The sequence below is a fragment of the Penaeus japonicus genome, unplaced genomic scaffold (genome assembly GCF_977035675.1).
Source record: "Penaeus japonicus unplaced genomic scaffold, GWHDUDI00000001_assembly GWHDUDI00000034, whole genome shotgun sequence".
Taxonomy (NCBI): Eukaryota; Metazoa; Arthropoda; class Malacostraca; order Decapoda; family Penaeidae; genus Penaeus; species Penaeus japonicus.
In genome coordinates, this window is record NW_028234436.1 from 21,778,792 (window position 1) to 21,792,745 (window position 13,954).

Sequence of the window (13,954 nt, forward strand, 5' to 3'; positions counted from 1 at the left end):
TTCAATCCTGTCTTTTCTTTTTCTCATGTTTCATTTTAAAAAAATCATTACAACACAAGATATTCTATTCAAATTTCTTAATTCCAGCCTTACAGCCTTATATCTCTTAGAGCATCTTAATTTCATTTATCATCATTTATATGTATTCATATAAGTCTTACAACATTTTTTCTCTTTTTCATAAAGTATGTTAGATATAGATATATCATATCCTCTATCATATTAAGAGCAGTGTAATGTAATCCATTATGCTATTGGATCATCAACAATAAATAAAAAATGTATTTGGTCCCATCTCATTCCTTAAAAAAAAAAAAAAAATCTCATTCCTTAAAAAAAAACAACAACAACAACAACAACAAAATATATATTATATATATATATAATAATAGATATATATATAGATATATAATATATATATATATATATATATATACATATATATATTATATATATAATATAACATATATATATATATATACCTATATATATATATATATATATATATATATAAATATATATATTATATATAAATAAATATATATATATATATATATATATGTATATATATATATATATATATATATATATATATATAACTATTCTATACATATCAGAAAACAAATGACCAATAATTTTGTCAAAGAACCTTTAATGATACACATATGAAATACAAATACACACACATATATATACATATGTAAAAAAAAAAAGTGAATGAAAAAAAATATATATATCCTCGACAGACTGCTACACACTTCCATAACACAGCCATAAAAAGACGCTATGCAGCACATGATCAAATTCGACTTCTTTTGGCTGGTGGCGGGCTGTCTGTAGCAGGCAGACCTCTATGTTCACTGGGATAATGCAGAAGTAGTTCCTTGTAGAAGAGGGGATTTCCACGCTGGTGTGGTAGAATTCCGAGAGGAGTGACATCGTCAACATCTGGAGGAATATAATAAGAAATGAAGTATGTGTGTGGGTGGGTTAGGGTGAGTATATGGGAGGGAGGGAAAAGGAAGAAGGGAAGGGAGGGAGGGAAGGGAGGGAGGGAAAAGGAAGGAGGGAAGGGAGGGAGAGGGAGGGAAGAGGGAAGGGGGAGGGAGAGGGGAGAGGGAAGAGGGAGGTAGAGGGGAGAGGGAAGAGGGAAGAGGGAGGTAGAGGGGAGAGGGAAGAGGGAAGAGGGAGGTAGATGGGATAGGGAGGGAGGTAGAGAGGAGAGGAGAGGGGGGAGGGGGAGAGACTTTTTTGACTTTGACTTTGACGAGTTTATTGAGACAAGTGATTACGAGAGAGAGAGAGAGAGAGAGAGAGAGAGAGAGAGAGAGAGAGAGAGAGAGAGAGAGAGAGAGAGAGAGAGAGAGAGAGAGAGAGAGAGAGAAAGACGAGAGAAAATTATTGTGAGAGAAAAAGAAAAATATAAAAGTAGTAACCAACTCCACTATAAGCAAAGGGGATGGGGGGAGGGGAGGGGCATCCCTCAAAAAATTAACAAAATCTTACCTTCATTTTCAGATGTCTTCAAAGATTCCTTCACCATCTTGGCTATATTGAATGCAAAGGTTGAGTGGTCCAGAGATGACTTGAGAATATCGTTGACATCGAACCATTCTTCAAGAGTTTTCGATTCTTCTTCCTTTTCCTCTCGGTGCAACGCCTCCCGGATCATCTGCGTCTGCTCTTTGACATCTTTCTTCTTCTGCACCAGATTCACTTTCTTCTTTTTACTGTCCGCCTCTCTCCTGGGAGCGATTCTTTTCCTCTTGTAGGCCTTAATCAAGCTGATCACATTGTTTATTTGGTCCTGGGTAAAGTTGGTCTTTGGGCTCTCCATGATTCTGGAACAACAATTTTATGAGCAACATATGGAAAAAGAAGAAGAAACTAACAATATAACATTTCTGACAATATACATAGGAGAACAACAACAAAAATTATATCCTCTACAAACCTGTGTTATATTTACATAAATACTACAAGTGTGCATGCATGTGTGTATGTGTGTGTGTGTGTGTGTGTGTGTGTGTGTGTGTGTGTGTGTGTGTGTGTGTGTGTGTGTGTGTGTGTGTGAAGAAGTGTGCATGTAATTGTGGGTATAAGTGTGCATACACTTTTATGAGTAAGTGTGCATATACTTTTGTGTGTAAGTATGAGTTAGTATGTGTGAATATAAGTATGAGTGTGAGTGTGAGTGTGAATGTGTCTACATGGGTGCTCCCAGTAGGACCACAGCTCATTTAACATGCTACAATACCACAAAGCTGACACCCAACAATCACCCCTCCCCTCACCTTAAGCCCAACTTGTAACTCCATTCCTGTCCGATCAGGTAAAGATGTTCCACGATCCTTTCCCACTGGACAATACTGGTGTAAGGAAAGTGGAAATGGTGGTAAATGCTTGCCTTGCAGAAGAAACCGAGCTGAGATTCTGCTATTATAGTGATCCACTGAGATGCTATTTCCTTGAAGTCTGCAAATGACATTAGTTTAAGTGGGATATAGAGAGGGAAAGGGGGAAAAAAATATACACACACACATACATTTGTGTTTGTTTATCCAATGTCACTTAATTGTAAAAGGATTCTACATGGTTATCACAAAAACTAATTTACATTGATATTCTCTGCATGAGAGATGCAAAGTATGAAATCCTCAAAAATAGAACAAAAATGACAAAATGTTTCATCTCAAGTGATAAACATATGGAGACAATTATTGGCTAAATGCAGTAAACGTGATTTTCTTATACTTACCGGTACTGCTCTTGTTCAAAAGCGAAGATATGAGTAAGTCAAAGGCTCCAGGGAATTGATTTAATATTTTCATGACAAATATATATCTCTGGATCACTGTCAACTTGAAGAAGCAATTACACTCATGACTTTTCTCTGCTGAAGTTGAAAGACATATGTGTGAATATTGTGAGATAAAAATATTTCACTTCCAACATCTAATTAGTGTTGTCATGAAAATAATAACAATAAAAACAAGAAGATAAATAATAATAATAATGATGATAATGAAAATTACAATGATTATGGTTGCAATATTGATAATACTAGTGACAGTAGCAACACTAATATCATATATACACTTATAAAGGAAACTATAACCTTCTCAGTATTCAAAGCCTAAAAGAAGCAGCCTAATCTTTTAAATACAAAATTTTGAAAAAAACATACATTTTGTCATACTTACATAAAAAGTATCTAAAAAAAATTTGTTATGGAAACTTACTGTGCAATTTCATACAAATTCTGTAGTCTACGACAAGCAAACAAAAGAAATATAAGTATTTCAACAAAAATTACGTACAAGGGATGAAGTAAAAGAAGATTTCTAGTATCTAGCTTGTATGTATCAAGAACCTATTAATATAAGCTGAAAATAAAGTGAATATCAATAACACAGGCCTCAAAAATCATCACAATAAAAAGGTCATGATTAAGGTCAGACACAAGTAAAATCATAAGAAATGCTTTGGTATTATAAACTCAGCCTCTGACCAGAGCAGCACCAATATGCTTTGTCCATATTAACTATTTGCTGTAATAATGTGAAGATGAATTAGGCAACTTGGAGCGACTGGCATATCTGTTTGAAATTTTCCTTGGCCTTTCTTGGAGTGTTCTTTATTCTTAGTACAGCTTTTTGGGTATATATTATTAAAATATGGATATATACTATTATAATATGTGTCAGCGTCTTATGTAGGCTTTGTCTGCATGGGAATAAAAAGTCCATGAACTGTTCAGAGCTAGAAGCATAGCCTTAACTTTATGTCTTAACCCACACAGGACGGGTGGTACAGCATGTGTACCGCGCATTCAAAAGCCCAGTTGCCGGGCGGCACAGTATTGTGCCAGCCATTCAATTGATTTAGGCCTAATAATTCGAACGCCCCGGCATTTGGACATTCAAGGCTAGAATTCCCCCGTCGGGAATGGGTTAAGTAAACATCTTGAATAATACAAACTAGTTTTTTTTTTTATTATTAGAAGTAATATTATGAGTAACATCAACTGTTTATTTGTATTCAGTTGACTCTAGCCTTTGACACTTTGGCATTAGTGGTTCTGGCACAGTGCATGCAGGGTAATTTATGTATAATAATAATAAGAACAATAAAAAATAATCTTATAGGCAGGTAAATAGGCTATGTGTAATTTGTGCCACCTATTGGATGTGTTAAAATAACTTAATGCTATAATAACTGTGTGAATTACTGTGGTAATGTGTACAATGAAACTATAATGATCTTTGGCTAAATAGTTGGCATCTCTGATATCATAATGATTACAATAATGATATTATTAGTAATAACAGCAATACTGTTATTAACAGCAATATTGGTTTGATCTGACCAGGTTAAGTAATGTAAATAAACGAATATATCAATATCTACATAAGAAGAAATATTTACCATTTGCAAATTTGGCCCTAAAATTTTTTATATAAGATGGTAGAAACATGATGGAAACGAGGGCGTCTATACACTCCTGTGGATCTTCCTCATATTTATCCTGTATAGCATGTAGAACCTGCGAGGAAAGCGTAATTTTCAGAATCAAATTTCAACTCTTTTGCATTCTCTATATCTGGGGCAACATAGTGACATCTCTACACAAAGTAAAGGCATTTGGTGAGGGAAAAAAGGGACAAACATCTAACTTTTTGTTCTTGCTTGAATCCATTGCTTACAATAATTGTTAACTTGACATGATAATTTTCATGAAAAGAGTGCAATCATTCTTTTATATGTAGTCAACCTATACCTAACTATAATTTAATCATAATCACAATTCAATACATACAATGTTGTAAACACACTGCCAAAACCAAACACTTTATATGAATATATATATATATATATATATATGTATATATATATATATATATATATATATATATATATATATATATATATATATATATATATATATATATATATATATATTCACATATATACATATACATATACATATATATAGATATGTAATCTCTCTCACACACACACACACACACACACACACACACACACACACACACACACACACACACACACACACACACACACACACACACACACACACACACACAAAAAAAATACAATATAATAAATGTAAACCTGAAAGTCTATACAAAAAGCATCACAACAATACAAGTTAAAATATGCAACCACACTTACCTCAGCCAGAAGTGGAAACGATGGCCTCGGCTTCTCGAGAATGTCTGTGCAGTAGAGACGGAGCTGCTCCTCCGCAAACTCCCATTCATCAAGCTCGTTGGAGGTGACTGATTTAAGCTTCTCTGGGTTGCTTGGGGTGTTGGGGGCGGCTTCATCCCCTGTGTTTAGCAGGGCTTTGTCTGTGCTTGTAGCCTCTGTGGTTTTGTCTGTGGTTGCGGCTGTGTCTGCAAGTGGTATAGCTTTTTCCGGGTCTGTGTCAGCTGTGGTTGTGGTCTGTGGTGTGGAGTTTTCTGTTGTTTCCTGCTTGGTGTATTTAGCATACTCTTTGTCCCAATAAAAATCCTGAAAAGATTTATGATCAATGGTATAGTGTCAGCATTGATTGTAATTCTGTTTTGAAGCATTATGGGGTATAGAGGTTTTCTCTAAATGAGAGATATTTTGAATTACAAACTAAAGATAATTGCATTTTATGAAAGAAACATGAATGTTTATTCAGTACAAAGAATGAGAATAAAAAAAAGAAGAAAAAGAGGAGGAAGGAGAAAGTGAAGAAGAGAAGGGAGAGAGAGGGGAAAGAAGAGAAGAGAAGAGAAGAGAAGAGAGAGAGAAAGAGAGAGAAAGAGAAAAAAGAGAGAGAGAGAAAGAAAAAAAAAAGAGAGAAAGGGAAGAGAGAAGAGAAGAGAAAATGAAAGACAGACAGAGATAAAGACAAGGACAGAAAATGAGAAAGATAAAACGCATCCCACCTTGATCCACTTATAACACATATCTAACGCCATGCGCACAGTCTGCCCCCCAAACCAACTCCGGTTCCCGTGGTTCACCTCATTCCTCAGGTCAACCAAGAACACTGGCAGACCTATCTTCGCTGCCAGAAAAGCTTGCGACTGGGCTTCGTGGTAATGCTGAGCGGGGATTTTGATGATGTTGCTGACGAATCTGGAAAAGTGGATGGATTTTAGTAGGGTCCTTTCTTTTATATCTGTTCTCAATTTTTTTGTTTGGTAGTTCATATTAAAGATGGTGATAATGATATAAAAAAAAAAATTATAACAGCAATAGTATATGTAATCATATAATTAATCATGAGGATAATAATAATAGGGAAAATAATAATAATAATAATAATAATAATAATAATAACGTACTAGATCTCATTCACTCAATCTCATTCTAACTCACTTTCTTATTCACTCTCTCTCCAAACTACCAAGCTTACTTAGTTATGGCAATAGCATTTGCTCCCGACTTCACCTCTCGGCTAGCAGTTGAGTCGGAGTCGATGATCTTAGCTTGGAGAAGATGCCTGGTCACGGCAATACCTATTTGCACTCTTTTCACTCTGAAATGGCAAAGAAATAACAGATTTCCCCAACACTTCTGCCCATCTAGCCAATCACCTGAGGGGAGGAGAGAAGAAGGGAAAGGAGGGAGAGGAGTGAGGGAGAGAGGAAGAGAAAGAGGGAAGGAGAGAGAGAAAGAGAGAGAAAGAGAGAGAGAGAGAGAGAGAGAGAGAGAGAGAGAGAGTGAGTGAGAGAAGGAGACAGGGAGACAGGGAGACAGGGAGACAGGGAGAAAGAGAGGGAGAGAGGAGGGAGGGAGAGAGGGAGGGAGAGATGGAGGATGGAAGGGAGGGAGAGAGGGAGGAAGGAAGGGAGAGAGAGGTTAGGAGTTAGAGAGAGAGGGAGGGAGGGAGAGATGAAGGGAGGGACAGAAGGAATGGGGGAGAGAGGGAGGGAGGGAAAAGGGGAGAGAGGGAGAGAAAGAGAGAGGAGGGAGGAAGGGAGAAAGGGTGGGAGGGAGGGAGGGAAGGAGAGAGGGAGAGAGGGAGGAAGGAAGGGAGAGAGAGGTTAGGAGTTAGGAAGAGAGGGAGGGAGGGAGGGAAAGGGGGAGAGGGAGAGAGAGGGAGGGAGGGAAAGGGAGAGAGAGGGAGGGAGGGAGGGAAAGGGAGGGAAAGGGAGAGAGAGAGGGAGGGAGAAAAAGAGAGAAAGAGAGAGGAGGGGAGGGGAGGGGAGGGGGAGGGAGAGAAGAGAGAGAGGGGAGAGAGGGGAGAGAGGGGAGAGAGGGGAGAGAGGGGAGAGGGAGGAAGTGATGGAGGGTTGGAGGGAAAGGAAAAGAGGGAGGGAAGGAGAGAGGGAAAAAGGGAGATTGGGAGAGGGAGAGGGAGAGGGAGAGGGAGAGGGAGAGAGAGAGAGAGAGAGAGAGAGAGAGAGAGAGAGAGAGAGAGAGAATAGATCCATGATAAATTAATAAATTAATAATAATTTATGTAAAGATATCAACAATAAGAAAATAACTTCCCTCTTGGCATACCTTGCTTGCCAGACTATCATGGTATCGTAGGCATGTCTCCATTTGTTGACATCATCTGAAAACGTTGCATTGTAAACCTCTATCCATTCTTCTCTGTAATGAAAATGGAGTCATAATTATGATTCAACTTATTATCATATTTAGTATAGTTACTATCACAATGGGTTGCAAAGTCATCTCCCCATAGATTAGGGTTGCACTGTTCAAAATAGTAAGAACAAGAATGAATCTTTTAACTCTTGTTTTCAAACTTTGTTTTTATAGAAAAACCCAATGTGAGCTTTTCATATGAAACAATAATTTGGTTTTCCAGAAAGGTAGTATAAATAGGGCTTTGAGTGTCAAAAAGTAATATATACGATGGTTGAAATGAAATAGCCACAAAATGAAAAAAATATTTATAATATTGTGGTTGTAGTTTATATCATCTCTGCATACACCTTATTGTGTTTGTATATTTATTATTATAACAATTGCTGTCCATCACCAGATGATCAGAAATCCATAAGCTAAGTAAGTGGTTTACCTACAATGATAACAAACCTTAGCATAGGTGATTTTTCAATAGACCTTCCATGTGTAAGGATTAATTCCATTTGTATCATATAGGAGAAGTTAAAGGATAAATGAACACATAATCATGTCCTAAATATATGTCATCGCAGTTCATTTGATGATACTGTCAGATTTGTAAATGCTTCAGCTGACCTATTATTGCTCTTTTATACCATTTCAATGGGATATATTATAGATGAAAAATGTCTCTGATTTTGTTCAATTATTGTTCCCATGAACTCTTTACTGGCTGTCCAAATCAAAGCCTAACCTTGGTGGCTAACCATCACAGATCACAAGTAAGTTCAGGTGAATTTAGATAGTTATAAGTGTGATTTTCTGGCTGTCCTGTGATGCTAATACATTCATCTGTTTCTGCAAAAGTCCTGCTCATATAATGGTAGTTTTTACTAAAACATTTTATTGGTTGTACAAAAACTACACCCAAAATATCAGTACTAATGGGCTGTGTGCAATGTATACCAAGTATCTATAGTTTAACTCAACAAAGGGCCATATAGTTGGGGAAGTCATAAAATATATCAGAGAAATAAAAATAAAAAGACAGAAACAATACCTCATAGAAAACATAAAGCATTGTGACATCTAAATTATAAACAGCAGAGGGAAGAAGTTAACCCACATTTACGGTATTATTGGATAAAGACGCAACTACACGAAGTGAAAAAACAAAGCTTTGGGCATGACGTAGTTTTAATTATGACGTAACCCATAAAAACTCTTTTCTTCTGGAAACGAAAAATAACAGAGATATATTATTTTGAAAATAATTAAAAACGATTAACGGGAGAGATGATTCCTCTGTCTTAACAAACATCTGACTGAAAAATATCGGCTCTGCGCATGCGGCAACCTCCCCCGCGGAAATACAAAAAAGTATCGATAGAAGGCAAAACTGTCACGTGATAATAATAGCACCAATAGGGAAACAATAGGTCTAACCGACAAAATGATCGCCCAATCACAGACAATTGAACATAGAGTCTGGGTTCTTGCTTCAATTTCAAAATCAGTTTCGAAATGGCTACATTGTGTGTAAGATGTAGGTACACTCCGTGGGAATTCATCAAGGTTTTTTATGAAGATAACGCTGCATCACTGAAATTATTAGCATACGAAGATAAAAGTCAGATGCTACGAGTGCACTTGTGTTTTAAAGGGGGGGTCCAGGGGGGGGGGGGCGAAGCCCCCCCTTGGCTAGGGTAGACCAAAAATCGGTCAGTTCCGTGGTCGGTGGTGGACGTTCGTTTTGAAAAGTTACTGGCCACTCAGTGGCCTTAAAAGTGGGGGGGCTAGGGCAAACCTAAAAACTAGGTTAGGTTAGGTTAGGTTTATAGGTTGGGTTTTGATTAAGCAAAAAAACCTTTAAATTTCGCGCCAGAAATCGTTAGTTCCATATCGACGGTGGCACGCGTGTGAGGAGGGAGGAGGGGGGGTGTAACTCAGCAACGAAAAGTTTCCGAAGGAAATGAGTAGCGAAACTGTACAAAACAGAACGAAAACTACCAGAAAAAATATCGTGTCTTGCCTAGAGGAGGGTTGCGTCTTTATCCAAATTTACCGCCTTTTTTTCCAATATATCTATTCAGGCAAGATAGACCTTGATGGAAGGGTGGCATGGCATGGGTGGTTGTTGGCCTTTGCTATCATTATGGGACTAGCTCGTGTGGTACTCTTTAATTAAAAATAACAAAGCAAATATCATCTACACCATATTGCATTAAGTATTATTCAGTAGGATGCACATATATGGTACCTAAGACGATGAGAGTTATCGAAATAGCAAAATAGTTCTATTCATTTCATACTATAACACTACATCACCAAACACAAAAATGGCACCATTAATAATGAAAATAACACAATCATATCCCAAACTCACTTAGAAAACCAAGGCACCTGGGTTACTTGTCCTTTCCCACCTGGTTCCTGCCTTTTCTTGTTGTTCCGAAACATTTTCTGAAATGGAGAGTCTGAGACACGTGTGACAACAATAACAAATCGTTCGTGAGGCACCGCGGATTCGTTCGACTGGATTCACGTGGATTTATGAATGCGGATTCGTGTCGTTCTTGGTTTTATGTTGAATGCAATGGAATTATTGTTATTGTTACTATTCTTATATCATTATCATTAGTACTATTATAGTTATTTTATCATTATCCTTGTAAAATCATTATATTATTATGATTATCGCCTTTATTTTAATCAGTATCATTACTATCATCTGTATGATAATTTTTATTATCATTACCATTATCATTACTATTATTGTTATCATCGTTTCATTGCCATCATTATCATTGATACTACTATCATTATAATCATTACTATCATTATTATCACTATCATGCTTGTCATCATTCTTGCTATTATTATCACTGTTGTGACCATTCTCGTTATCATCATCATTGGCATTATTATGACTATCAATATTATCATCATTAATGTTATTATCATCTACCACTACTGTCAACATTGTCATGATTAATGTTATTAGTTATTATCAATATTATTATCATTACTACCCTTATCATTATTATTAATATCATCATCATTATTATTATTATTCTGTTATTATCATCACCAAAATTATCACCATCATCAATAATCACTTATCATCCACATCATTCATATTACCATCATAAGTAATTGTCATTATTATGATAATTATGGTTATCATTATTATTACCATTATCTTCACAATCTTCATCACTGTTATTATTTCTATCAATAACCTTATCATCATCAGTGCCAAATCCGAGGGCGTAATGCCACAATTCCCTGCTTCCTGCTTCCTGCTTCCTGCTTCCTGCAACAGGCCACTTCCTAATGATCTATTCCCCTTTCTGCTAACCAGTCATTCAGATTTGTCATCCAAAGCATTCTTCTTCTACCCCTGCTCCTCTTTCCTTCTATCTTTCCTGTCAATGCTAAGTTCTCCAAATTCTTTTCTTATTGCATGTCTTGAGAATCTAATCTGTCTAACCCTCATGCTCTGCAAAATATTCTTTGTTCACTTCAGTTCATAATTCAGTTCATATCATCATTATCATTATTATTATTCCATGGAATTCTCAACATCATTCCTCTGAAACGAAGCTTTACGAATCTCCAAGTACTTTCTACATTCTGATGTTACTGACTATGCCTCGTTTCCGAACATAAGCACAGGATACACAAAGTAGTTTAACACCCGTGAACTCATAATCAATGAGCGATTTCTCAAGATGTTTTCCATCGTCATAACTGCAGCTTTTGCCATGGCGATTCTTCTTTTGGTTTCTTTCACACACCTGGCGTCGTCTGTGACCAGGCTCCCTTGGTAAATGAAGGTGGAGGGATGCTCGATTTCTTGACCTTTGACCTTCAAGATACATCAGGGAGATGTTTTCTTGGACACAATCAAACACTGTCTCCTTGCAGTTTATGGACAATCCCTTCCTCTCACTTTCTCTGACAACCACATTCAGGAATCTCTGCAGGTCACCAACTGCCTCAACTTGTAAAACTGTATCATTTGCATACCTAATATATGCGATGTTACGTCCACTATCTCGAAGCCTCTTTTCTTTCTCCATTTCTCTCAGAATCAGCTCACTACAGCACACATCCCTGTAGGACTCTCTGTATTCTCCTTCGACGCTAATGCATGCAGATTTGTTCCAGTAGAGGCTTAGCAACAATCAGAGATCTTTTCCATATAAAAGCCCAGCTTTCCTAGCTCATTAAATAACTCAACATATCTGGCTTTATCGAAGGCCTTTGTGTAATCAATAAGACATAAACAGATCCTTCTGCATCGCCATCGCTCCCACAGTAATCATCCTCAGGACGAAAATAGAATTCCTTGCTCCCACGTTTTCAACGAAACGAAACTGGTCAGCTCCATTCTCAAGTGTTATCCTGCTTCTTGCTCTCAGAAGTAAAACTCAACGCCATCTTGATGACACGACTACAGCCATTTCGGAGTCCAGAAGATCTTCCGCTCCTTTTTTCACGATTTTGACCTCCAGCATATATCAATTTATAATACATGTTTTTTTATATCAGAATTCTCCATTGTTTGCCCATCTTGTTTTATTCATACCTAGGATATTGATGTCCAGTTTCAGTATCTCTTCCTTGACATTTTGAAGCTTGTCTGGTACAAGGTCCTCTCATTTCATGTTCTGACTTTGATGGTATTTCTGTTGCGAACAATAGCTGGATGACAATCGAAGCCCACCTGTTACCAATAAGAATCCCTTCACGCCGTTAACACCATTCCTTAAATTATGACTATTCATGATTGGTCTTGGAATAATTAGGGAAGTGGTTTCTCGTTGCCTTGTTTACCTCTGCCTGACGATCATATTTGGAATTCCAGTATGCCTACCAGTCCCTCAAAAGTTCACCGTTGTCTGAAAATTTGGATCTTTCGCCAGACATTTGTACTGCACCATGCCATATTTAACGACCTTACTGGTGCCACCCAACAGCATCCGGCTCCCTGTTGTTGCCATGACCCCTAGGCCATTTGTTATCATTACTAACATCATTCTCATTACTATTATTATTATCATTGTAATTAGAAATATAATCATTTTTGTTATTGTCGTTGTAGTTATATCAATTACTAAGATTATTGATATCATTTTGTTATCAATATCATAATTATTATCGCTATTGTTATTTTTTCATCATTATTATAACATTGTTACTATCATCATTATCATTATTATTATCATCATTACTATTATCATCATTATTATCGTCACTTTTATCATCATTATCCTTATCAATATCATGACTATCATTCTATTGACGTTACCATCATTACCCTTATTACCATAATGATGATAATGATAATGGTGATTATTGTCACTATTATCATTATCATTATTCTTATTGTTACTACTAGCATTAGCATATTGATCTTTATCATTCTCATTAATATTATTATTACCATTAATATTATCATTATCATTAATAATACCATTATCAGTGTTATCATATTTATCGTTATCACCATCATTATCATTATTAGCATCATCATCATGTATTTGAACCATGTGTTACAATGATGACCATCTCCCTTGCTTCAATCTTTTATCCATTTATCTCCACGGTCATTTCTTTCATCATCATCATCATTATCATTATCCTCATTATCATCATTACATATAACAATACTCTTATCAGAACAAACATTTATCACCATTATCATTTGTTGATAATTAATAATGATCAATTCGCATTGTTCCTATAATTTTCATCGTTATTTTGTAATGGATATATACCTTGTTCTACATGTGACACACAGTTCTTTTCTTCATTCTAATTCTATTTGTGTTCTAGAACTGAATTTTACTATGATATATTACTACCATACCGTACCATACTATATCATTGTAATAGTTGTTTGCCATTACAAATCTACTAGACACATGATATCATTTCACTATTAACAGTGTTATTATCATTACACTATTATTATCATTATTATCATTATCATTATTTATCAATACGTTTTGTACTCCATTATATATATTTTCTGAATAAGTGTTTCGTAAGTGATATTGGGAAATGTCATTTATTATTATCATTATTATTATTATTATAAAAAAAAATATTATGATGCAATGATATCTATAGTTTCTTCTCGTTTAAAGTTAAAGTGCAACATTCATAACGCGTGTGCTAATATATTCATGGTGATCTAACACGAGCTAAAACTAGTAAATAAGTTATATATTAGAAGTATAACAAATTGGTTTCGAAATTGGAAATAACGGCATCCAAATAGGCCTACTCGATGCCAAATAGCAAAGTACTATGATGGCTATAATCCCTTAGAGCAGGGGTTCCCAAACTGGGGTACATGTAC

The 13,954-nt window shown here is 36.1% G+C and overlaps 1 protein-coding gene across 1 annotated transcript; it reads right to left on the minus strand.

Annotated features, from left to right (window-relative positions):
- Positions 1-635: 635 nt before the first annotated feature.
- Positions 636-10,074, minus strand: LOC122251317 (uncharacterized). Its single transcript, XM_043013140.2, has 10 exons — positions 10,008-10,074; positions 7,510-7,602; positions 6,416-6,538; positions 5,943-6,135; positions 5,194-5,535; positions 4,429-4,546; positions 2,759-2,896; positions 2,295-2,475; positions 1,507-1,841; positions 636-948 (listed from the first exon to the last, which is right to left on the minus strand). The coding sequence occupies exons 2-10, from the start codon at positions 7,527-7,529 to the stop codon at positions 800-802; spliced, it is 1,599 nt and encodes a 532-aa protein (XP_042869074.2). The 5' UTR covers positions 7,530-7,602; positions 10,008-10,074; the 3' UTR covers positions 636-799.
- Positions 10,075-13,954: the final 3,880 nt, after the last annotated feature.

Coding starts and splice junctions, on each gene's coding strand:
- LOC122251317 (XM_043013140.2), bottom strand. CDS start 7,529: ATGATAGTCTGGCAAGCAAG. Junction 5,536..5,942: donor TGTGTTATAAGTGGATCAAG/GTGGGATGCGTT, acceptor AAATCTTTTCAG/GATTTTTATTGGGACAAAGA. Junction 2,897..4,428: donor TAGGGCCAAATTTGCAAATG/GTAAATATTTCT, acceptor TTTCAACTTCAG/CAGAGAAAAGTCATGAGTGT.